General features: G+C 33.2%; 4 protein-coding genes across 5 annotated transcripts; 3 read left to right on the forward strand and 1 right to left on the reverse strand.

Moving 5' to 3' along the window:
• The first annotated feature begins 1,410 nt into the window (after positions 1–1,410).
• LOC106712649 (UDP-glucosyltransferase 2) lies at positions 1,411–3,724 on the forward strand. The gene is made up of 4 exons (XM_045684208.1): positions 1,411–2,321; positions 2,661–2,883; positions 3,103–3,322; positions 3,403–3,724. Exons 1-4 carry the CDS (start codon positions 1,500–1,502, stop codon positions 3,686–3,688), a joined length of 1,551 nt encoding a protein of 516 aa, XP_045540164.1. The 5' UTR covers positions 1,411–1,499; the 3' UTR covers positions 3,689–3,724.
• Positions 3,725–3,891: 167 nt separating this feature from the next.
• On the forward strand, positions 3,892–7,456 carry LOC106719529 (UDP-glucosyltransferase 2-like). Of its 2 annotated transcripts, XM_014513919.2 has the most exons (4): positions 3,892–5,102; positions 5,178–5,400; positions 5,804–6,023; positions 7,136–7,456. In XM_014513919.2, the coding sequence occupies exons 1-4, from the start codon at positions 4,281–4,283 to the stop codon at positions 7,419–7,421; spliced, it is 1,551 nt and encodes a 516-aa protein (XP_014369405.2). In that variant the 5' UTR covers positions 3,892–4,280; the 3' UTR covers positions 7,422–7,456. The 2 variants fall into 2 exon arrangements, with proteins under 2 accessions (XP_014369405.2, XP_045540165.1); XM_045684209.1 differs by lacking the exon at positions 7,136–7,456 and having other exon boundaries at positions 5,804–6,027.
• A 2,163-nt stretch (positions 7,457–9,619) lies between these two features.
• On the forward strand, positions 9,620–15,658 carry LOC106720289 (UDP-glycosyltransferase UGT5). Its single transcript, XM_045684133.1, has 5 exons — positions 9,620–10,089; positions 12,470–12,869; positions 14,032–14,254; positions 14,812–15,031; positions 15,370–15,658. Exons 1-5 carry the CDS (start codon positions 9,659–9,661, stop codon positions 15,656–15,658), a joined length of 1,563 nt encoding a protein of 520 aa, XP_045540089.1. The 5' UTR covers positions 9,620–9,658.
• A 589-nt stretch (positions 15,659–16,247) lies between these two features.
• LOC106719433 (UDP-glycosyltransferase UGT5) lies at positions 16,248–22,340 on the reverse strand. Its single transcript, XM_045684134.1, has 5 exons — positions 21,499–22,340; positions 20,121–20,343; positions 18,804–19,023; positions 18,215–18,442; positions 16,248–16,260 (listed from the first exon to the last, which is right to left on the reverse strand). The coding sequence occupies exons 1-5, from the start codon at positions 22,330–22,332 to the stop codon at positions 16,248–16,250; spliced, it is 1,518 nt and encodes a 505-aa protein (XP_045540090.1). The 5' UTR covers positions 22,333–22,340.
• Between the last annotated feature and the right edge of the window lie 3,362 nt (positions 22,341–25,702).

Raw genomic sequence — 25,702 nt, forward strand, 5'->3', positions numbered from 1 at the left:
AGGTGTTGATCCTTATAACGCTACAAGGTTACTGAGAGGCGAACACGTAACATCTTTCTCTGATTTACGAGAAAATAGTTATAAATTTTATAAATATTTTCGCCTATCAACCAGCAGTTTCGACGAATTACTGTGCAAGTTAGAGTTTTCTTTACGAAATTCCTTATTCTTATAAAAATCATCGGCCGGGTCCCATAAACATCTTCTAATTCGCACTTCGTCAATTACTCGACCCGTATCGATGTGATTCATTTTGTACACAACAGTACCTAACGGCACGTCTCAACGGCGTGAGACTAAAACGCACAATGGCCGTAGAAGCGCACGAGCGGCGCGCGCTTCGACCGCGCCGCGCGAATAGGACGCGTTCAACGAACGGCGCTGCTCAAGCGCGCGAATTTGAAACGCTACTAATACCCCAATACATATCCGAGCGCGCGCGCTCCGACGGCGCTGCCGAAACGCGTGACTGTAAAACCAGCCTAAATTGTGTTTATAAAATTATAATTAAGAAACAAGTACGGACATGTTCTGTGATAACTGACCAAATTGATTAATTATCTAGTGATTTAGCATCTAATATGATTTTTATATATTTTTATTGTTGTCTGTTCATGAAGTAAGATAATTTAATTTCAACGTTTTATAGGCCTCGAATCGAAACTTTTTATTATGTTTGTATGAAGGGTATGTCAGTAATAAATATAATGTAAATAATGAAGTATTCAACATTATCAAAGTATCACTATCATTCTAATCGCAAGATGAGGAGAATTAAAATGCATTGTAAGGTGCAAGGCATTTTTTTCATATCAAAAGGTGGCAAACGAGCAAATGGCCACTTGAATTCACCGAAGTAGCGAGGCGACCATTGCCCATAGACATCCGCAAATGCAGATGTGTTGCCTACCTTTAATCAACGAAGAAGGGGACGCACAAAAAGAGGATACTTCCCCTTCCTATGCATCCCCTTTTCTGCCAAATCCATCCTTTCCTAATAAAAAAGGGTGGAAAGGGAAAGACTACTAAAATTAGGCCTCCGGCACCACACTCTTCAGACGAAACGCGGAATTGCTTCCACTTCACGCCTATCTTCTTCGTGGTATTGTTATTTTTTCTGTAAATAGAATAACGGTATACGCTATACCTATTATGTTTTGTGACCTTTACATTTTAATTTCATTTTGTGAAATAAACACTAATCACTACCTAAAAATGTTTTTTTTGGACAATATTACATAATATAATTCTTATTATATTATGTATTTCTTATTATATTATAATTCTTATTATAATTCGTAATATTACATAATATAATTAGAAAAATCCAAGCATCGTCAAAGCAACCGATTTGTTAAAAAAAACTGGTGATTAGATAGACAAATAAGTTCGGTAAAGATAAGAACCATCAATGTAACATTTTGCAAGTCATCTTGAAAACGGGTTTATAATATCGTGACTGTAACAACATGTTCCAAACTTGTACATTGATTTGAGCAATGTTGTCGAGATCAGTGATTTATTTATTATGTTTTACAATATCATGTATAGAATCAGCTCGAATATTGGCAATGTTTCCGACACCATCGATCAGCCACCAAGTGGTATTCCGTCCTCTTACTCAAGAATTAGCAAAACGTGGTCACGAAGTCATAGTTATCACAACAGATCCTGCATTCTCTGAAGGACAAGCACCTAAGAATCTCACGGAAATCGACGTACATGATATTTCATACACAAAATGGAGGAAAATAATGTCGAAAATAGAAAATATACCCAGAGATCCAATAGAGCAAGTTCAGGTGATCATAAGTGCTTCATTTACTGTTTTTGAACATCAAGTAAAAAGTGCTCGAGTTCAGGAAATACTGAAATACAAAGAAGACTATTTCGACTTGATACTTGTAGAGGCATGTATAAGACCCGCTCTTGGATTGTCTTATGTATTTAAAGCCCCAGTTATTCAAGTGAGTTCGTTTGGCGCAGTGATGGACAATCATGATATAATGGGATCATCAACACATCCTATGTTTTACCCCAATTTGGCTAGAGACAGATTATACAATTTAACTATTTGGGAAAAAATATCCCAGTTAAAAAATGAGTACAAAAACTTTATGTACACAATGAATCGAGAACTTGATAATCAAATTCTGAAGAGATTATTTGGTAATAATGCACCATCCGTTGATAAATTATACGATAATGTTGCAATGTTATTTTTAAACATTCATCCTATTTGGGACGATAATAGACCCGTCCCTCCAGGAGTTATTTACTTGGGAGGACTGCATCAAAATCCACAAAAAGAATTACCTAAGGTAATTAATACTTATTTTTATTGTATAAAGTTAGCTGTGGGGGTCAGTTTCCGGCAACTCCAAAGATAGCGTGATTTTTAGTATATCATTGTATAATAATGTTAATTTGTGTAAAGTTCAGTTAATATTCTTAATTCCTTCTTGATCTTATTCAAATTTTTTAACATTGATTTTCAAAAAATGATATACTAAAGTTTGTTCGCGCACAGTCGGAGAATTCTTCGGCAATTTGTGACCAAAGTCAAAGAGAATAACCTTCTCACAATGTGGGAGCTTCACTAAAATGAAAAATTTAACCACAAAAAAATTTAAAGTATTTTTAATGTTCGTATTTTACAGGATTTAAAATCATACCTAGACTCTTCCAACAACGGTGTTATTTACTTCAGTTTGGGTACAAACGTAAAGCCGTCAAATCTGCCACCAGAAAAGCTAGAAGCTATCATTAAAGTGTTCTCAAGATTGCCCTATGATGTTTTATGGAAATGGGACAATGATCAATTACCTGGACGATCAAGTAATATTAAAATATCAAAATGGCTGCCCCAATCTGATTTGTTGAGTAAGTTTTTATTATACTTATGTACACAAAAGTATCTAATAAAATACATCTTACCAGTTATTAAAATATCAAATTAGTATGACAAAGTTTAAAGAAATAAGTTCTAACATTCCTAACTATAATAAGAGTTTTTCAATTAAATTTAATGGTATTCCCGAAGGTTGTCAAAAATCTTAATCAAACTCAAACAAAACATTTTTAATGACATTTTGTTTTCAGGGCATCCGAAAATTAAACTATTCATAACTCAAGGTGGATTGCAGTCTACAGACGAGGCAATAACTGCCGGAGTACCGCTGATTGGCATACCAATGTTGGCTGATCAGTGGTATAACGTCGAGAAATATGTCCACCATAAAATCGGTCTTATGGTTAATATAGACACTCTGACTGAGGAAAAGTTTGAAAGCGCTCTTAAATCTATTCTAACCGATAACAGGTAAAGTTTTTATGGGTTAAGTTGATAATTGACTAGAAGAGGGGATTAATTCATGCTAAAAAACTTGTGGTTATTTCTAGCTATCGCGAGAACATAGTACGCCTGCGAAGTATAATGCAAGACCAGCCGCAGCGTCCACTGGAGCGCGCCGTGTGGTGGACAGAGTACATGCTGCGTCACGGCGGCGCGCGTCACTTGAGGAGCCCGGCTGCAAACATCTCTTGGGCTCAGTATTTAGAATTAGAACTTGTGTTTACTTTAGCTACTATCTTAATACTCTTTCTTTTTGTTCTTATTTTAGTTGTAAAGGTAATTTGTAATTTCATATGCCAAAAAGTATTTGCAGTCAAAATCAAAAAAGCTTAAATATTACATTTAGTTCAAAAATAGTTAGACGAAAAATGGTGTAAATCATTTGAACCAAGAGAATTTTGTAGAGGGCGTCTCCGCTAGAAAATTCACTTGATTTTTCCTTCCTACGTATGCGTCCCCTCCTCCCTTAAATCCACTTCTCTTCCCCATAATTCCCTTATAGGAATAGAGTGGAAATGAAAATGATGAAAAGTGGAATTGCTTCCATTTCACACTTGTATTCTGATGGGCATGGTATTTCATCGGTCGAGCCGGCCCATTCGTGCAACTATTACTAAGGATTTGAAGATTTTAAAGAAATCAGTCGTTAAGTAGTCGCTTTAATGTAGGCACTGTTACGCCGCTAAATTAGATGTCACATTAAAAAAAATAACTAATCAATTTATTTGACCGTAAAAGAATTACTTCCTCAATGGATTACGTATGTATTTATTTAATGTCGGTCACGATAAGACTTATTAGTATATATTTTTTTAACTAGTTATGTTTTTTTGTTTCTATGGTGTTAATGTATGTGATCTTTTCGGACACGTTAAAAACTACGCTGTAAAATGTATTCCTATTTGAAACGTTACACAGAGTGAACATGAAACTGTTAGGCTTGATATTATTGTTTACTTTAAAGTTTTCAAATATTTATGGAGCACGGATTTTGGCCGTATTTCCAATACCATCAATAAGTCATCAAGTTGTTTTTCGTCCAATTATACAAGAACTACTAAAACGTGGTCATGAGTTGGTTGTTATTACTCCGGATCCTGCATTCCCTAAGGGCAAAGCACCAGTCAACTTAACAGAAATAGATGTCCATGATTTATCGTATACTACGTGGGAAAAATTTATTCAAAGATCGGAAGATACAGGAAGTAGTTGGGTTGATAAATTAATTTTCGTTTTAAGTGTAATAGAAGAAGTTTTTGAAGAGCAAATGATTTCGCAAGAAGTCGCAAATCTACTAAAACAAAATGAAAAATTTGATCTTTTATTGGTTGAGGCTTGTGTAAGAATGTCTCTTGGACTGTCCCACGTATTCAAAGCACCTATAATTCAAATAAGTTCGTTTGGGTCAACTTTTAAAAATTCCGAAGCAATTGGAACACCGTTTCATCCATTTTTGTATCCAAGTTTGTTCAGATATCGAATACACGATTTAAATATTTGGGAAAAAATTGCAGAGTTGTACAATGAATTATACTACCATTATAGTCTCCAGTTAAATGAAATTCATGAAAATGTTGTAATGAAACGTCTATTTGGTGAAGAAACTCCTATGATACACGAGTTGTTTGAAAAAGTTGAAATGTTACTATTAAATGTGCACGAAATTTGGGATAACAATCGTCCTGTACCACCAAACGTCATTTATTTAGGCGGGTTGCATCAAAATGTTAAAAAAGATTTACCAAAGGTATGTCAACTTGATTAAATTCATCATTACATAAAATTGTATTACATTTCAAGTAATTTTAAAAAACTTTTTTAGGATCTACAAACATATCTTGATACCTCTGCAAATGGCGTGATATATGTCAGTTTCGGTACAAACGTGCGACCTTCACTGCTTCCTATGAGAAAAATAAAAATATTAACAGAAGTATTTTCTGAATTACCCTATGAAGTTATATTCAAATGGGATAAAGACGAGTTACCAGGACAGACAAGCAATATAAGAATAATGAAATGGTTACCACAGGCTGATTTATTAAGTGAGTGTTATAATATTTTTATATGTAATCAAATAATAAAATCTCAGAGTTTACATGAACACACTCATATCAGGTACTACGGGTTCGACTTAAAGAATTATTTTTGCAGCAGCGTGTGTTAATGGATACTATTTACTATTTCATTTTATCATCATCTTCTTTTTTATAAATATCATATTGTGGTAAATGAGCAAGCGTCCACTGAAATTCGCCGTAATAGCAAAGTGACCGCTGCCCATAAACATCTAAAATAGCATATGCGTTACCTACTTTATTAACAATTTATTTTTTCTATTGATTTACAAAGTAAAGAAAAGATTTAGAAAAGGACTAGGGATCCATATAATACAAAGATATTATATTTATTTTCATTAATAAAGAAATACTATCATTTAATTTCCAGGACATCCGAATATACGATTATTTATCACTCAAGGTGGTCTTCAATCTACAGATGAAGCGATAACTGCCGGTGTTCCTCTATTAGGTATACCTATGTTGGGAGACCAATTTTACAATGTTGAGAAATATGAGAAGCTTAAAATAGGACGTGGTCTTAATATGGATACTCTTAGTAAAGAAACTTTAGCAGCTGCCATAAATACTGTAATAGAAGACGAAAGGTAAAGTAAGATTGACTTCATAAGCTGTGCACTAATCGTACAAAGAACATCATGATCGCCTAACTCTATCGGCAAAACAAGTCTTCGTCTACTAAACAGAGATATCCTTTGTCATTTCAGTGATGACTCCTCCTCCTCACTCCTACATTTCAATCTTATCAGTTTTAATGCAATCCATCGCTTCCTTAGATTACACCTACAGAAATGCTTTTTTTCATCTTCAAATTTTACATCAAATACACGAAATTGCTATTTGAATTTCCGCAGAGGAATATTTGAATCTTACTAATATTATAAATCCTAATGTTGAGATGGATGGATAGATTGTTCGATATTTGTTTGGAGGTATCTCCGGAACGGCTCAATAGTTCTTGATGAAATTTGGCACAGGTGTAGAGCATAGTCTGTAAGAACACATAAGCTACTAATATATACTAAGTATATATATAAATTTTGCGATGATAAAGTCGCGGGCGACAGCTAGTTAATACATATACTGTAATAATGCATTGGTTAAATCTTTCGAGTAAAAAGAAAAAAAAACTAGTGACCCCTAAATACTAATAAGAATCGAATATCACCTTCATTCAACCTTGGTCAAACCGTTTAGACAACAGAAGTCCGCTTTTAGGTTAACACGCATTATTATACTCCCGGCACTACCCCATCTCGCAATCGTCGCGGCGTTCACTCGCCGCTGCCTTGACGTCGCTGATTGAGCGGGGTAAACATGTAAGGCGCTCGGGTTGACGGCGAGAGAACGCCGAGCCAAACCCTCGCGTACCGCGCACCGTCCACCCCTGCAAGCGAGAATGACGTAGCGCATTTTTTTCCCGCTGAATCGGCGACATCGAGGCGCAGGCGAGCGTAATAGTAGAAGTAGTAGAGGTTACGGTTTCCACGACTACACCTCTAGCGGCGATTGCGAGACACGACGGTGATGGGTGGATGATGAGTGGACGAATGCGCGTTAATATTAATACATTTTTACAAAAATACAACTACAAAAAATCTAATAACAATTTTACAAACATGCTATCAATTGTGAAGATAAAATGTTCTTAATTACTACATTTGTTTAGTATGAGTTAGATTTATTTTTTTGTTTGTAGTTATCGTCGAAATATACAACATCTACGTACAGTGATGAACGACCAACCAATGAAGTCGTTAGACCGGGCGCTGTGGTGGATAGAGCATGTTCTACGACATGGCGGGGCTGGACATTTAAAATCTGCAGGCGCTCATGTCTCTTGGTCTGAATTTATCGAATTAGATGTCATTATAATATTGATCCTTTTGACTATTGTATCTTTAATATTGATTTCACTCATTTGTGTAGCTGTTTGGAAATTACTAAGCAAAAACATTTGGAAACTTAAGTTGAAAACATTTTAAGTTTACATTTATTTCGATTTTAAAACAGAAATGGAATAAACGAAAAATAAAATTGGGTTTGGTTGTTGTTTAGTGTTTTTTTTTTAATCATTTTAGAGGCATCATGTAAAAAGCCGGGTGAACATTTTTGATGCAACGAAATACGCGGACAGACTGATTGTTATTTTACAATTGATCATGGATGCAAACAGGAGTAAAAAATACTTTTTTCACTTCGTGTGAAATTGTATATATTTTTGTTATGTTTCTTCTCTTGCAATTTATAAAAACCGGATTTAAAATAGAAAAAATAAATTAATTATTTAATTAAATAAACTGAAACAATATTGATTAACATAACAATTGCGAAGGAACACGACAAAACATTACTGATATATTTATAGTTTTTCTAATATATTTTCCATTAAATAAATATCTAAATCTTTAATAATATATCATATTAAGATATTATAAAAGACTACCAAATCCATTGAAAATTAAACTTTTAAATAAGTACTTTTATTATTAATTAATTCTTTAATTAATTAATGATGTTAGTTACAATAGGTATACCTAATAGAGGAACACCGGCGGTTATCGCTTCATCCGTAGATTGAAGACCACCTTGAGTGATAAATAGTCGTATATTCGGATGTCCTGGAAATTAAATAATAGAGTACTATATGGATCCTGAAACCTTTTCTAAGTCTTTGCTTTGTAAATTTATATAAAAAGAACAATTGTTTGTAAACTAGCTAACACATATGTTATTGGAGATGTTTATGGGCAACGGTCACTTTGCTATTACGGCGAATTCTTGCTTGCTCAGTTACCACCTTATAATATAAAAAAGAAACATTATAAATGGGAATGTTTACGAGTAGATGGATGGATGGATCGATGGATGTTTGCTATTAGATAACTCTAGAACGGCGATACGGATCTCAATGAATTTTGGTAAAGATGTAGAACACAGTCTGGAAGAAGACATAGGCTACCTATGATCCCAGGAATGTGTACGGTTCCTCCGGTGGTATAAGTATGATTTTTATATTTACTCGATAAGTCCACAACGGTTCAACAAATCTTATTGAAATTTGGCACAGTTATATAGCTAGCCTAGTCCCGAGTAAGACATGAGATTACCCTTTTTTCATTCTGCGTAGAGAAAGTCGCGGTAAAAAATTAGTCTTTAACATGTTATTTTACAGTTTATTCCCTCTTCTGTATAATAAAGGAATGCAAAGCACCTGTACATAATTGTTGCAAAAATCTATGGATAATGGTCACTCAATACCTCTATGTTTTGCTTGCATGTTTGTCACCTATAAAAATATTGCCTACTGATCTTAATAGTGCTATTTACTTCTAGATAAAGGGCATGAGTTTTTTACAACGAATAAACAAGCAAGTACTTATGAGGTTGACAGATGGTGTCCGCTGGCTTAACGTAATCTAACTATTCGTCCTTTTCTTGAAGCCTCCGGCATACTTTGTTATTTATTTGTTGTTGCTATAACCAGATTATAAATTAATGTAAAACTTATTATAAATGATTTAGGAAGCGCCTCGCTCGGTCACATTTCTTGTAAGATGAAGAGCGTGACTTTGCATTCATTAGCACCCATACCTATGTTTATCATTCTACTCGGAGACAGTATAAATTATCTCCCTGTAAATGTAATAAACATTAATTAATTGTTAGAGAAATAAATTGTTAATGGAATTGTTAGCAACTCCGTCCGCGCGGAAATTAAAAAAAAACTTAATTCGTAGCCTTGTACTAGTTTTGTATATCTGTCCTAAATTTAGATTTATAATTTCAATTTAAAATTAACGTTTAAAGAAAAGTGGTTCTTTCATATTCATGTACACACTAAAATTTTTAATAGACGCACAAAAATCAGTGTCTAACTAACAGCATGTTAAGCAGTATATCCGTAGTGGTCGGAAAAAATAATAACGGGCCTAAGATGTAATTATTAATCTATATAAACTTTTGTTTTTAAATTATTTTGTTGTAAGACTGCTTCTAACTTGAGGTTATCTGTGTAGATATATTAAATTAATGTTGTCGATGATAAGAAACTATTAAATACTCTTCAGTGACGATGACCGTATACATCATCATGACTTGCAATTTTTGTTAGTATTAGATACGTTAGCAGATATATTAACAGTGATTACGTTCCATTGAAATCCTATAAATGCATTTTATCTTGAAGTTCCTTCATTATTCAATAAGCTAGCTCGTGAACATGTTGGTGAATGGATTGTATATTCTGCTTTTTAGTTATACAATAGTGAGTGTTAAGACTGCAAATATTTTAGCGTATTTTCCATGTCCGTCAATCAGTCATCAAGTCGTGTTTCGACCAATCACACTAGAATTGATCAAACGTGGGCACACTGTGACCGTACTTACAACTGACCCCATTTTTCCCAAAGGAGAAACACCTGCAAATTTAACAGAAATTGATTTACATGATGTATCATACAATTTATTGAGGAAAAACTTGCATACATTTTTAATGGGGAAAACAAGTGATTTCATACATCAAGTATACCTAATGAAGTACTTTAGTCCGCAGATGATTGAAGCGCAAATGAATATAACAGAGGTTAAAGAACTTATCAGTAATAAAACAGGAAAGTTTGACTTAATATTAGTTGAAGCGTTTTACCAAAGGTGGGCATTAACTCGTTAATCCGTTAATCGTTAATTAACGAAGTTAACATTTTCCTTAACGGATTAACTTTTAAGTTAAATTCAAAAAGTGTTAACGCTCTTGTTAACTTCCGTTAAATTCTACTTCCGTTAATTTAGTCCGTTAATTGTTACAATAGACACTTATTGACGTGTTGTCATTTTATTTAAATTATGCAACAGGCTACATTCGTAAGTTCGGCTATGTTCGGGGACCGTCGGCGAGTCGAATGGTGAACGAGAACGAGCGAGTGTGATGTATGTTATACAAATAAAATACACCGAGCGGCCGGGATAGACGTGATCAAAAGAGTACCACAGAATCCTTGTTAGAAAATAGTGACGATTTAAACAAACTTACCTCTATCAAATATTGCGAAGTTTAGGCGCTAGACACCTTCAAAGTTTATTAATTATTTCACATTTACACAAATATCTCGAAAAGTCTTTATTACATTTTATTCACATTAAAACTGGTTTTCATTTATTTAACATCACTTTTTTTAGAACAAGACTTTGTTATAAAATCAACATAAAGTTCGAAAACACTTTACTCTTAATACAATAATTGTTATACGTGAGACGCAAAATCTATTAAAAAAGATAAACTCTGCGTTGAATAGCAATCAAAATAATCGAGTGTGCATTACTCTTCAACGTCGTACCTAAAATACAACTAAACTTTGTTGCAGACAAAAATGTTTATTTTAATGTTGGAGTTAAAGACAACAAAAAATATTTAAAAAAAATGGTTTATGATTCATTTGAAAAAGCGTACAAATAGGATTTTTTTGTCATTGCGTAGATAAGAAACAAACAATGAAAAATAAATTTAAAAATTCGAAAGTCGAAATGTGCACGCAATAAACGTTCCTCAAACACAAAAGGGATTTAGGTGTTTATTACCGTCGTTTGTTTTTTTGGGGCTTCTTCATAGTCAACGAAAAATAATTTTAACAACAACAAAAATATGAACAAAGGATCAAATGGACAGCCGCACAGAGAATGCGATAACGAACTCGATGGATTTATGGCCCCAACCCTTCTAATGGTCGGGAATGCACGTGCGCTGCGCAAAGACAATAGCAAGGATAATTTGTTTGTTTACAAAAAAAAAGTATACGACAAAACGAGAAAGAATGAGGAAAAAGATAAAATAATTATGTTAGTGAAATAATGTTAAACTGTGTTATACTAAATTTAATATATGAAATGTCGCCACAAGTGACCTTTACAAAAAGACATCGATTTTTTTACGTATATCGAAAGTTTATTTTAAAATTAATCGAATGTCGTTGAAAATAATTCAAAAAATATTCTTACTAATAAACTATAACGATTTTATAGGTGACAAGAAAGAGAGAAGACATCACCCGCGATCGGTTGTTTTCGTTATGTCGTGTAACTTATGCTCTATACACTGAGAGTAATTTAACTTGTTTTAACATATAACAATAGATCGGAAGATAAATCATTAGATGCTAGAAGTTATCGAAGGCATCTCAGTTGTATAGTTTGATGCGTTGAGATGTATCACTGGATTTATTATATAGTTTATTTATCAATGTTATATTAAGTTTCCTCTGATGTTAGAAGTTTTATTAATTAATCTATATTAATAAATAAAAAGTACGTAAAAAATGATGTCTGTTCGTGGGCCCTTAGCTAAAATAAAATAAAAAAATATTACCAAATTATACATAAAATTAAATGTTCAGTTGTTGGAGTATGAGCAAATGAATATCCTGGTGCAAATAGTAACAGATAAATGTAAATACTGCACAAAAGTTTTGATTGTTTTCTTTTGAATATTATCACATGTACTGTATACTGTTTAATAGAAAATTTATGTTGTCTAAATTTAGTTAGCTCTCTAATTCCGTGACGTCGGATTGTCGATAAAAAAATTGACTGAAAAAGTCGATTGTCCATCATTGTCAGTGTAGTATATAAGTGTGTGTAACTAGTGCATGCTATGTCATTATTATGGTACAGGCATTAGTACATCGCTCCTATTGTCTAAATTATATTTTAGTATATTATATAACTAAACTATAGATAGGATTAGCGATCGCCCGAGATTTCGTAAGCGCAGTATAAAAATAGCCTAAGTTCTATTGAAAGTCTCGACAAAATCGGTCCATAGGATTCGGAGATTATTCATATGGCCATTTCCCGCTTGCGCCTTATACTCGTAATATAAACAAAAATTAACTTTAACTGTTAACTTTAACTTGCGTTAAATTTTCGTAAATTAAACGCTTTAACGATTAACGAAGTTAAATTTTTATTTAACGAATTAACGATTAACGAAGTTAACTTTTTGATTAACTGTGCCCACCTATGCGTTTTACATAATGGCTTTAGGAATAACGCACGTGTTTGAAGCGCCAACAGTTTTGGTAAGCTCTTTCGGTTCATTTATTGGGAACTATGAAATAGTCGGTGCGCCAACCAATCCTCCACTTTTATATCGAAATATTTTCAGTCTAAAACTTTATAATATGACTATTTGGGAAAAAATAAATGAATTGTATACCCAAATAAGAATAAGATACACATCGATTGCTTCCGATGAAGAAGAAAACAAAGCTTTGAAAAGAATATTCGGCCCTGACACCCCAACTCTAAATGAATTGAAAACTAAAGTGGAGATGTTGTTTTTGAACATAAATCCGATTTGGGAGGGAAATTATCCCGTACCACCCGCTGTTGTGCATATGGGTGGATTGCATCAAACACCACCAAAAGAATTACCAAAGGTAAGGCGATTTAATATGATTTTTTAATCTTTCTAATATTCTAAATTTCTAATTTTTAGATTGATGGATTGACGGATGGATGTTTGTTAGATGGTATCTCCAGAACGGTTTTACGGATCTCGCTGAAATTTGTCATAAATGTAGAACATAGTCTAGAAGGATACATAGGCTGCTAATTAATTTTTTTTTAAATATCGCTCAGAAAGAGTCGCGGGCGATAGCTATATAATTGTATTTTAAACCCTTCCCTTCGACTATTGCAAACTAATCCGATTCGTTTTTGTTTCGTAGACAAACAGTAGGCGTGTATAATTTCAGAGTACATGATACTTATTTTTAAGTAATTTTAACTATGTCGTCTTAGCTTCTGGGGCAGTTTTATTAAAACGATGGCACATCAATTTGAATTGATGGAAAAAAAATTGTTACACCTAGAGCAGCGGTTACTATTTATATTAGCAAATAAGGAATAAAATTTAACCCCTCCAACTCAGTTAAAAAACAAGTAAAATATAGAAATTTCACTTTCATAGATCCTCATAGTACCTTCATATTCTAGCAGATAAAGTTATCAACTCTTACTTTATAACATAACCGAGTAAATTAGTTTGTCTCGTTAACTCCTATTGAAAATACAAATAAAAGAGTATGTTTGTTAATTTTGCATCATGCTCCATAACTTCTTCATCATTTAAAATACTGAATAGTCACTTACCATTTTATCTTTTGTAATTACATTTACGTCTGCAATAGATAAAACGCGACGGCGATTATAATTATTGTTGCGCCATTCGCGCCTAGATAAATTCTTCGGTCATCATTTTATAAACGTGACAATAGATTTGTACAACAAATTTATAATTCATGTTAATATTTTTATGAAAATACTACAATTACTTTTATTAAAATTAGAGATTCATGCAGCCATTCTGGAGATATCTTATAAGAAACATTCATCCATCCATCCATTACGAATATAACGTCAACTACGAATGACGGCATTAAGTTAAAAAGAAATACCAGTCCCATATTTGGACTTGTTACTTTAAACCCGTGAATTTATGTCACGATACATGTATATACCTAAATATTACTTCACGATAATAGTTATCATGAATATATTTGCATATTCGTACTTATATAAAAATGATTTATGTTTAAGTATCTACGCCAATTACTGGATGATTCGACGAATGGTGTAATTTACTTTAGTTTCGGCTCAAATGTCAGGCCTTCATTATTGGATCCGGCGAAAATTGACATATTCCATAAAGTGTTCGCCGAGCTACCTTACAATGTGATTTGGAAATGGGACAATGACAGTTTACCACCACGATCTGATAATGTTAGGATTTTCAAGTGGCTACCGCAGGCAGATCTATTGAGTGAGTAATCTTACCAAATATTTTAAATGAAAAAATTTCGACGTATGGATGGATTTTTGTTAGAAGGTACATCCATAACTTCTGCATTTGAAATTTGGTGTATATGTAAAGTACAGATCTCGGAAATGTGTACGGTTCAAGTGGGATAAGTTTGATTCATATATTTACTCGATAACTCCGCAACGGTTCAAACCATCTTATTGACATTTGGCACATAAGTACATAGTCTCGAGTAACATATGAGATACTTTTCAAGTTTTTTTTAATTCTGCGCAGACGAAGTCGCGGCCAACGCTAGTTTATAGTTAAATTACTCGTACAAACACTTTAAAATATATCAGTAAGTAATTCTCATTAGATTTGATATATTTCGAGACACAACAGTAATTGGAGAAAAGGTGCTAGAAAGGGGATAAAATATTGTATAATTTTTATATGGAAATCATAATTATGGAATACCATCGAACTTGTCTGTATTGTAACAGGAACTTTCGTTGAATTTGATGTGAAAACTATAAGCTATGTAAACATTTTTTAAGAATTACTCAAATTTCCAGGACATCCAAATATAAAATTATTTATAACACAAGGAGGTTTACAGTCTACTGATGAAGCAATCACAGCCGGTGTACCGCTAGTTGGCATACCAATGTTGGGAGATCAGTGGTACAACGTTGAAAAATATGTTTATCATAAAATCGGTGTCCGGCTAGACTTTGAAGAATTGACAGAAGAAAAGTTGAAAAAAGCCTTATTAGACGTAGCTGGAAATGAAAGGTTGGTGCTTCCACTTATAAGAGTTAGATGTTTTTTGAGGCCTTATACTCAAAGAATTTCATACCATGTGCAGTCATCCTCGTTTGCAGTGTTCTAGAAAAATTGCCTGGAACTTTGTAACGAAAAAAAAAAAAAAACAAGTGTAGATAAAGACGTTCATTTATCGCTTTAAAGATAGATCACCGCTAACAAACCCGACTGTACATTCCACTGCGACTTCTTGTAGCCTTAAAGGCCTAACTGATCAAGTGTGAGGCATCATTTATATCGTCCATATCTCCTCTGAAATATCACAGTCATGTTTATTTTTGTACTTGAGAATTTTTTATATATTTCAGTTACCGAAACAACATTGTAAGGCTTCGCAATTTGATGCAAGATCAACCACAAAAGCCACTGGAAAGAACTATTTGGTGGTTGGAATACATACTGCGGCATGGCGGTGCGAAGCATCTTAGATCACCAGCCGCTAACATTTCCTGGTCCGAATACTTAGAATTAGAACTAGTTTTCTTTATACTTATTTTTCTGTTTACATCATTAATATTAGTTGTTTTGGTAACAAGGTATATATTCCGAAAATTCTTTCAACTTTATCGAAATTGTAATAAGGAAAAGGTTTTGTAATTTTAAATAAGTATTATTAAATATAAAATTTTAAAAGTAAGTGGTCCATTAACTTTAACATATAGTTTTTTTCTTTTACACCATAAGATTGCAAACGAGCAAGCGACCACGATTCTGAAATAGCGAAGCGACCGTTGCCCATAGACAACCGTAATTGCAGATGCTTTGCCTACCTTTAATCGATAGAAGAGGAGACACAGAAAGAGGAAATATCCCCTTCCAGGGCATTCCCTCAATCGCCAAATCCGCTTCCCCTTCCTACCCATTCCATATATAAAAGGGAAACATGTCTAAAATTAGGCCTTCTGTGTCAATGCAAATAGCATGTCAGTAAGGTTTTGTCGTGTTCCTTCGCAATTTTTATGATAATCGACATTGCTTCAGTTTATTTCATTAAATAATTAATTTATTTTTCTATTTTAAATCCGGTTTTTATAAATTGCAAGAGAAGAAACATAGTAAAAATATATACAATTTCACACGAAGTGAAAAAATTATTTTTTACTCCTGTTTGCATCCATGATCAATTGTAAAATAACAATCAGTCTGCCCGCGTCTTTTGTTGCATCAAAAATGTTCACCCGGCTTTTTACATTATGCCTCTAAAATGATTAAAAAAACACTAAACAACAACCAAACCCAATTTTATTTTTCGTTTATTCAATTTCTCTTTTAAAATCGAAATAAATGTAAACTTAGAATGTTTTCAACTTAAGTTTCCAAATGTATTTGCTTAGTAATTTCCAAACAGCTACACAAATGAGTGAAATCAATATTAAAGATACAATAGTCAAAAGGATCAATATTATAATGACATCTAATTCGATAAATTCAGACCAAGAGACATGAGCGCCTGCAGATTTTAAATGTCCAGCCCCGTCATGTCGTAGAACATGCTATATCCACCACAGCGCGCGTTTATAAATGCGTGTTAACCTTATAGCGGACTTCTGTGGTTTAAACGGTTTGAGCAAGGTTGAAGGTGATATTCGATTCTTACTAGTTTTGAGGGTTCACTAGTTTTTTTTTTTTTCTTTTCTACCCGAAAGATTTAACCAATGCATAATTACAGTATATGTATTAACTAGCTGTCGCCCGCGCCTTTATCATCGCAAAATTAATATATATCCTTGTATATTCTTCCAGACTATGGTCTACATCTGTGCCAAATTTCATCAAGAACTATTGAGCCGTTCCGAAGATACATCCAACCATCCATCCTACCATCTAAACATTAGGATTGATAATATTAGAAAGATTCGAATATTCCCCTGCGGAAATTCAAATAGCAATTTCGTGTATTTGATTTAAAATTTGAAGATGAAAACAGGGAACGACTCAACAGGTCTTGATCCAATATTTTTATATATATATTATTAATTTAGCGATGATAAAGGCGCGGGCGACAGCTAGTTAATACATATACTGTAATTATGCATTGGTTAAATCTTTCGGGTAGAAAAGAAAAAAAAAACTAGTGAACCCTCAAAACTAATAAGAATCGAATATCACCTTCAACCTTGCTCAAACCGTTTAAACCACAGAAGTCCGCTATAAGGTTAACACGCATTTATAAACGCGCGCTGTGGTGGATAGAGCATGTTCTACGACATGACGGGGCTGGACATTTAAAATCTGCAGGCGCTCATGTCTCTTGGTCTGAATTTATCGAATTAGATGTCATTATAATGTTGATAGTTTTGACTATTGTATGTTTAATATTGATTTCACTCATTTGTGTAGCTGTTTGGAAATTACTAAGCAAATACATTTGGAAACTTAAGTTGTAAACATTCTAAGTTTACATTTATTTCGATTTTAAAAGAGAAATGGAATAAACGAAAAATAAAATTGGGTTTGGTTGTTGTTTAGTGTTTTTTTAATCATTTTAGAGGCATAATGTAAAAAGCCGGGTGAACATTTTTGATGCAACAAAAGACGCGGGCAGACTGATTGTTATTTTACAATTGATCATGGATGCAAACAGGAGTAAAAAATAATTTTTTCACTTCGTGTGAAATTGTATATATTTTTACTATGTTTCTTCTCTTGCAATTTATAAAAACCGGATTTAAAATAGAAAAATAAATTAATTATTTAATGAAATAAACTGAAGCAATGTCGATTATCATAAAAATTGCGAAGGAACACGACAAAACCTTACTAACATGTTATTTGCATTGACACAGAAGGCCTAATTTTAGTCATGTTTCCCTTTTTTATAAGGAAAGGGTAGGAAGGGGAAGCGGATTTGACGATTGAGGGAATGCACTGGAAGGGGATATATCCTCTTTCTGTGTCTCCTCTTCTATCGATTAAAGGTAGGCAAAGCATCTGCAATTACGGATGTCTATGGGCAACGGTCGCTTCGCTATTTCAGAATCGTGGGCGCTTGCTCGTTTGCAATCTTATGGTGTAAAATAAAAAAAACTATATGTTAAAGTTAATGGACCACTTACGTTTAAAATTATATATTTAATAATACTTATTTAAAATTACAAAACCTTTTCCTTATTACAATTTCGATAAAGTTGAAAGAATTTTCGGAATATATACCTTGTCATCAAAACAACTAATATTAATGATGTAAACAGAAAAATAAGTATAAAGAAAACTAGTTCTAATTCTAAGTATTCGGACCAGGAAATGTTAGCGGCTGGTGATCTAAGATGCTTCGCACCGCCATGTCGCAGTATGTATTCCAACCACCAAATAGTTCTTTCCAGTGGCTTTTGTGGTTGATCTTGCATCAAATTGCGAAGCCTAACAATGTTGTTTCGGTAACTGAAATATATAAAAATTTGTCAAGTACAAAAATAAACATGACTGTGATATTTCAGAGGAGATATGGACGATATAAATGATGCCTCACACTTGATCAGTTAGGCCTTTAAGGCTACAAGAAGTCGCAGTGGAATGTACAGTCGGGTTTGTTAGCGGTGATCTATCTTTAAAACGATAAATGAACGTCTTGCATAATTTTCAATGCTATAAAATATGCTATCTACATTTGTTTTTTTTTTCGTTACAAAGTTCCAGGCAATTTTTCTAGAACACTGCAAACGAAAATGACTGCACATGGTATGAAATTCTTTGAGTATAAGGCCTCAAAAAACATCTAACTCTTATAAGTGGAAGCACCAACCTTTCATTTCCAGCTACGTCTAATAAGGCTTTTTTCAACTTTTCTTCTGTCAATTCTTCAAAGTCTAGCCGGACACCGATTTTATGATAAACATATTTTTCAACGTTGTACCACTGATCTCCCATCATTGGTATGCCAACTAGCGGTACACCGGCTGTGATTGCTTCATCAGTAGACTGTAAACCTCCTTGTGTTATAAATAATTTTATATTTGGATGTCCTGGAAATTTGAGTAATTCTTAAAAAATGTTTACATAGCTTATAGTTTTCACATCAAATTCAACGAAAGTTCCTGTTACAATACAGACAAGTTCGATGGTATTCCATAATTATGATTTCCATATAAAAATTATACAATATTTTATCCCCTTTCTAGCACCTTTTCTCCAATTACTGTTGTGTCTCGAAATATATCAAATCTAATCAGCACTACCTCCTGATATATTTTAAAGTGTTTGTACGACTAATTTAACTATAAACTAGCGTTGGCCGCGACTTCATCTGTGCAGAATTAAAAGCTTGAAAAGTACCTCATATGTTACTCAAGACTATGTTCTTATGTGCCAAATTTCAATAAGATGTTTTGAACCGTTGCGGAGTTATCGAGTAAATATAGGGTTTTTCAACAAGAAATTTGTTTTCTAAAGCAAAATAAAACAAATAGTTTAGATGAAAATGATTCAAATTTTTATTGTATTACGAAGAGAAAAGTTTGGCAATTATGAATGAAAAATGATATCTGGCAAATGTCCACCACAACCACGCTGACAGATGTCGATTCTTTCATCAATTTTTTTTAATCAATTTTTGGCAATGTGGTGGCTATTTCGGATCTTGATCACTTCACGGATTTTGAGTTTTAAGGCCGCGATCGATTCGATATAGACCTTAACATAGCCCCACAAAAAATGATCCAATGGTGTTAAATCACACGATCTGGCTGGCCATTTAACAGCTGAATTTCGTAAAATTATGCGATCGGGAAATCTGGTTTGCAATAAATTGCACCATTTTCATAGTGGATTTTAATTATTTTAATGCGTTTTTCGAGCGAAATTGAATTCATTGTAGCAATTGCCAAAGTATCTACTACGAATAGGTCAAAAAACTAAATGTCAAAACTGTCATGTTGTTGGTGTGGCCCCAATTGAAAAACAAAGTTCTTGTTAAAAACCCTATATATGAATTAAACTTATCCATCCCACTATATACCAAATTTCATCGAGGTATATGCAGAAGATCTGGATATACCTTCTAACAAACATCCATCCATACGTCAAAATTTTAGCATTTAAAATATTTGGTAAGATTACTCACTCAATAGATCTGCCTGCGGTAGCCACTTGAAAATCCTAACATTATCAGATCGTGGTAGTAAGCTGTCATTGTCCCATTTCCAAATCACATTGTAAGGTAGCTCGGCGAACACTTTATGGAATATGTCAATTTTCGCCGGATCCAATAATGATGGACTGACATTTGAGCCGAAACTGAAGTAAATTACACCATTTGTCGAATCATCCAGTAATTGGCGTAGATCCTTAAAAATAAATCATTTTTAATACAAGTATGTACAAATACGAGTATGTATAAATAAGTACGAGTATGTATGTATATAGTTTCACGATAACTATTCTCGTGAAGTTATATTTAGGTACATACATATATCGTGACATAAATTCACGGGTTCAAAGTAACAAGTTCAAATATGGGACTGTATTTCTTTTTAACTTAATACCGTCATTCGTAGTTGACGTTATATTCGTAATGGATGGATGGATGAATGTTTCTTATAAGATATCTCCAGAATGGTTGCAAGAATCTCTAATTTTAATAAAAGTAATTGTAGTATTTTCATAAAAATATTAACATGAATTATAAAGTTGTACAAATCTATTGTCACGTTTATAAAATGATAGAAACAGCACATTTCGGCGGCTCCGATCAAGTGTTCGGTGAAGTGGCTATAGACCGAAGAATTTATCTAGGCATGAATGGTGCAACAATAATTATAATCGCCGTCGCGTTTTATCTATTGCAGACGTATAACAGTTTATCATTATAATTGTACTTATGTAATTACAGACAATGAAAGGGAAAAGTGTTGAATATTTGAAATTATGAAGTTATAGGGCATGATGTAAAACTAACAAACATACTTTTTTATTGGTATTTTCAATAGGACTTGACGAGACCAACTAATTTACTCGGTTATGTTATTTAGTAAAAATTGGTAACTTTACCTGATAGAATATGAAATTTCTATGAGTATGAACGTGAAATTTCTATTTTCAATTTGATTTTTAACTGAGTTGGAAAGGTTAAACCTTATCCAGAAGAGAAGGCAACAGGGTAGATAAAAAAAAAACATATATTATCTGAAATTATACACGCCAACTGTTTGTCAACGAAACAAAAACGAATCGGATTCGTTTGCTATAGTCGAAGGGAATTGTTTAAATACATTTATATAGCTATCGCCCGCAACTCTGTGTGAGAGAAATTAAAAAAAAACTTAATTAGCAGCCTATGATCCATCCAGCCTATCCTTCTAGACTATGTTCTACATTTATGCCAAATTTCAGCGAGATCCGTAGAGCCGTTCTGGAGATAACTTCTAACAAACATCCATCCATCCAAACATTCGTATTTAGAACATTAGTAAGATTAAAAAATATATATTAAATCGCCATACCCTTGGTAGTTCTTTTGGTGGTGTTTGATGCAATCCACCCATATGCACAACAGCGGGTGGTACGGGATAATTTCCCTCCCAAATCGGATTTATGTTCAAAAACAACATCTCCACTCTATTTTTCAATTCATTTAGAGTTGGGGTGTCAGGGCCGAATATTCTTTTCAAAGCTTTGTTTTCTTCTTCTTCGGAAGCAATCGATGTGTATCTTATTCTTATTTGATTATAAAATTCATTTAATTTTTCCCAAATAGTCATATTATAAAGTTTTTGACTGAACATATGTCGATATAAAAGTGGAGGATTGGTTGGCGCACCGACTATTTCATAGTTCCCAAAAAATGAACCGAAAGAACTTATCAAAACTGTTGGTGCTTTAAACACGTGCGTTATTCCTAAAGCCATTGTGTAAAACGCTTCAACTAATATTAAGTCAAATTTTTCTGTTTTATTACTGAAAAGTTCTTTAACCTCTGTTACGTTCATTTGCACTTCAATCATATGCGGCCTAAAGTACTCGATAACATTCACTTGTTGTACTATATCGCTTGTTTTTCCCATTGAAAATGTATGCAGGTTTGTTTTGAATACATTGTATGATACATCATGTAAATCAATTTCTGTTAAATTTGCAGGTGTTTCTCCTTTGGGAAAAATGGGGTCAGCTGTAAGTACGGTCACAGTGTGCCCACGTTTGATCAATTCTAGTGTAATTGGTCGAAACACGACTTGATGACTGATCGACGGACATGGAAAATACGCTAAAATATTTGCAGTCTTAACACTCACTATTGTATAACTAAACAGCAGAATATACAATCCATTCACCAACATTATCACGAGCTAGCTTATTGAATAATGAAGGAACTTCAAGATAAAATGTATTTATAGGATATCAATGGAACGTAATCACTGTTAATATATCTGCTGACGTATTTAACACTAACAAAAATTGCAAGTCATCATAATGTATACGTTCATCGTCACTGAAGAGTATTGAGTAGTTTCTTATCATCGACAACATTATTTAATATATCTAAACAAATAGCCTCAAGTGGTAAGCATTGATAGAAGCAGTCATACAACAAAATAATTTAAATACAATAGTTGACGTAGATTAATAATTGTATCTTAAACCCGTTATTATTTTTTCTGACCACTACGGATATACTGTTTAACATGCTGTAAGTTAGACACTGATTTTTGTGCGTCTATTAAATTTTTTAGTGTGTACATGAATATAAAAGAAACACTTTTCTTTGAACGTTTTGTTTCATCGTGATAAAAATAAGTTTTGTGCAGGTATTTATCCTAAACTAGCTTTTACCCGCGACTCCGTCCGCGCGAAATAAAAGGTAGAAAACGGGATAAAAATTATCCTATGTCCGTTTCCTGGTTCTAAGCTACCTGCCCACCAATTTTTAATCGATTCAGCCGTTCTTGAGTTATAAATAGTGTAACTAACACGACTTTCTTCTGTATATATAGATAATGCTGTGATACATTTAAGGGTTTGCTAAATTGCATTTAGGACAGACATACACAACATATTTGTCCATGTTGAAACATAATCCGTTATCTGTAATCGTGTGAAGGTTTTGATAAACGTTTGATTCCGGTGATAGTGAGAGTGTTAAATATGTATAGCATTTGAGCTACTTATTTTAAAATATTATAAATGCGAATGTTTAGATGGATGGATGGATGGATGTTTGTTTGAAGGTATCTCCGGAACGGCTCAACGGATCTCCATGAAATTTGGCATAGATGTAGATAACAGCCTGGAAGAACTGGGCTACCAATTAAGTTTTTTTTATCATTCCGCGCGGACGGAGTTGCGGACTATAGCTAGTTATTTATAAATCGACATATAACGGTTTGAAAATTACATCAAACAATTCCATTTACAATTTATTTATCTTACAATTAATTAATTAATGTTTATTACATTTACAGGAAGATAATTTGTACTGTCTCCGAGTAGAATGATAAACACAGGTATGGGTGCTAATGAATGCAAAGTCACGCTCTTCATCTTACAAGAAATGTGACCGAGCGTGGTGCTTCCTAAATCATTTATAATAAGTTAAGTTTACATTAATTTATAATCTGGTTTATAGCAACAACAAATAAATAACAAAGTGTGCCGGAGCCTTCGAGAAAAGGACGAATAGTTAGATTACGTTAAGCTAGCGGATACCATCTGTCAACCTCATAAGTACTTGCTTGTTTATTCATTGTTTAAAAACTCATCCCCTTTATCTAGAAATAAATAGCACTATAAAGACCAGTAGGCAATATTTTTATAGGTGTCACACATGCAAGCAGGACAAAGAGGTATCGAGTGACCACTATACGTTTACTTTTGCAACAATTATGTACAGGTGCTTTGCATACTTTGATTATACAGAAGAGGGAATAAACTGTAAAAGAACATATTAAAGACTAGTTTTACGAAAAAAAGGTAATCTCATGTGTTGTATAACTGTGCCAAATTTCAGTAAGATTTGTTGAACCATTATGGAGTTATCGAGTAAATATAAAAATCATACTTATACCACCAGAGGAACTGTACACATTCCTGGGATCATAGCCTGTCTTCTTCCAGACTGTGTTCTACATCTATACCAAATTTATTGACATCCGTGGTGCCGTTCTAGAGTTATCTAATAGCAAACATCCATCGATCCATCCATCCATCCATCAATCTAAACATTCACATAAACATACGAATTTCCCTGTGGAATTTTTCTCGCTTCTTCTATCCATACATCTGCGCTCATATACTCTTAACTTTAAGTGAAAATAAGTGCTCCGACGGGTGTTTCCCTTTAGGGCAATTAATCCGCACAACGGTAAATACCCGATCTAACTCTCTAAGCCTCTAATTAATTTTCTTTTAAATTTTGAAACAAACTTTACTTGTTAGAATCAGGTTTCTTCAATAAATTGTTAAATGATTAACCAATTGCATTCATATTTTTATTAAACTTAGTAATAAATATTATGTCCGTTGCAGCGTCTCATGCAAGATTACATAAACAACGTCTGCCCCAACTTTTTTAAATTTATACTTGTCTTTATATCCGCATTTGATTTTCCTGTGATCATAAAACAATCGTAAAACTGCCTAAATTGTCGCTGAGCGTACATTTTATAGACGTCAAAACGATATTTAATGTGGTTAGCCTGAAGTTATATTAAATATTGAGGAGTATAAAGAATATAAAAAATGTAGTTAAAATACAATAATATGATATTGCTGGAGGGACGCCGTGGAGTTGGACTTATATAATACGAGTTCGTGTTAAAAATTTGAAGCTATGATTGGCGCTGAAAAATCTAATTTTACTTCTGGCTGAAGATATCACATATGTTTTAGGATAAATTTTATATGGAGCGAATGACATTCTAATGTAACCTATATTAAAGTATTTGTATTGAAAATAAAATATCTTTTGTCTATGAGTTTCCACCGCCGTAACAACTATACAAAAAGTTATCCTTCTAATTTTCATTGAAAAAAATATTTTTCATCATAATAACTAACATAATTTTCCTTTAATTATAACCCACGATTATATTAAGATTCAATTTTGAATTATAATATCACCTTTAGCAATTCAAAAAAAAATCAAATTGTTCTTCAAACCATAGCTTGAAACAAAGAACTACGACAGAAGGTATTGGAATGATTCTCAACTCAAAAGGAAGCGAAGTATAAACGTAAGACAATGTGGGCTTTGTTAATGATGTCAATTGTTAGAATTAGGTAAATTAATCTCCTCACCTTAATTCTAAAAACCATCATTCATTACAATAAAGACATTTTCAACAAAAACAAATAAGGAATTGATTGTAATTGTTTATTAATTCGTAATTTTGTCGTCAGGTTTAATTAATTTTCTCATTTACGACACTTGAGTTGATGAGAGCTAAAGCAATCTTCTAATAGGTTTAACTATAATAACTTTAAGGACCTTGCCTTTTAGTTTAAACATACATCAACTCTATTATACCGTGACACTAGCGCCCGGCGCGAATTTTTGCCAAATCATGGTTATTGAAACATTATTACGCGTAGACATGCGAAATGCGATCTTAAGTAATACATAATAAAGTACTTATACCGAAAGCAATGTGGTGATATATATTGATGGTGAAACATATAAACACGTTGACGTCAATAGTATCAATAAGAGGC

This window comes from Papilio machaon, chromosome 25 (assembly GCF_912999745.1).
Source record: "Papilio machaon chromosome 25, ilPapMach1.1, whole genome shotgun sequence".
NCBI lineage: Eukaryota > Metazoa > Arthropoda > Insecta > Lepidoptera > Papilionidae > Papilio > Papilio machaon.

What these genes read in the sequence shown, in the direction of transcription:
- LOC106712649 (XM_045684208.1), top strand. Translation starts at nt 1,500, where the DNA reads ATGTTGTCGAGATCAGTGATTTATTTATTATGTTTTACAATATCATGT. An exon ending in CACAAAAAGAATTACCTAAG is followed by an intron (nt 2,322 to 2,660) that starts GTAATTAATACT and finishes CGTATTTTACAG; the next exon opens with GATTTAAAATCATACCTAGA. An exon ending in GCCCCAATCTGATTTGTTGA is followed by an intron (nt 2,884 to 3,102) that starts GTAAGTTTTTAT and finishes TTTTGTTTTCAG; the next exon opens with GGCATCCGAAAATTAAACTA.
- LOC106719529 (XM_014513919.2), top strand. Translation starts at nt 4,281, where the DNA reads ATGAAACTGTTAGGCTTGATATTATTGTTTACTTTAAAGTTTTCAAAT. An exon ending in ACCACAGGCTGATTTATTAA is followed by an intron (nt 5,401 to 5,803) that starts GTGAGTGTTATA and finishes TTTAATTTCCAG; the next exon opens with GACATCCGAATATACGATTA. An exon ending in ACTGTAATAGAAGACGAAAG is followed by an intron (nt 6,024 to 7,135) that starts GTAAAGTAAGAT and finishes TTTTGTTTGTAG; the next exon opens with TTATCGTCGAAATATACAAC.
- LOC106720289 (XM_045684133.1), top strand. Translation starts at nt 9,659, where the DNA reads ATGTTGGTGAATGGATTGTATATTCTGCTTTTTAGTTATACAATAGTG. An exon ending in GTTGAAGCGTTTTACCAAAG is followed by an intron (nt 10,090 to 12,469) that starts GTGGGCATTAAC and finishes TTACATAATGGC; the next exon opens with TTTAGGAATAACGCACGTGT. An exon ending in GACGTAGCTGGAAATGAAAG is followed by an intron (nt 15,032 to 15,369) that starts GTTGGTGCTTCC and finishes TATATATTTCAG; the next exon opens with TTACCGAAACAACATTGTAA.
- LOC106719433 (XM_045684134.1), bottom strand. Translation starts at nt 22,332, where the DNA reads ATGTTGGTGAATGGATTGTATATTCTGCTGTTTAGTTATACAATAGTG. An exon ending in ACCGCAGGCAGATCTATTGA is followed by an intron (nt 19,024 to 20,120) that starts GTGAGTAATCTT and finishes TCAAATTTCCAG; the next exon opens with GACATCCAAATATAAAATTA. An exon ending in GACGTAGCTGGAAATGAAAG is followed by an intron (nt 18,443 to 18,803) that starts GTTGGTGCTTCC and finishes TATATATTTCAG; the next exon opens with TTACCGAAACAACATTGTTA.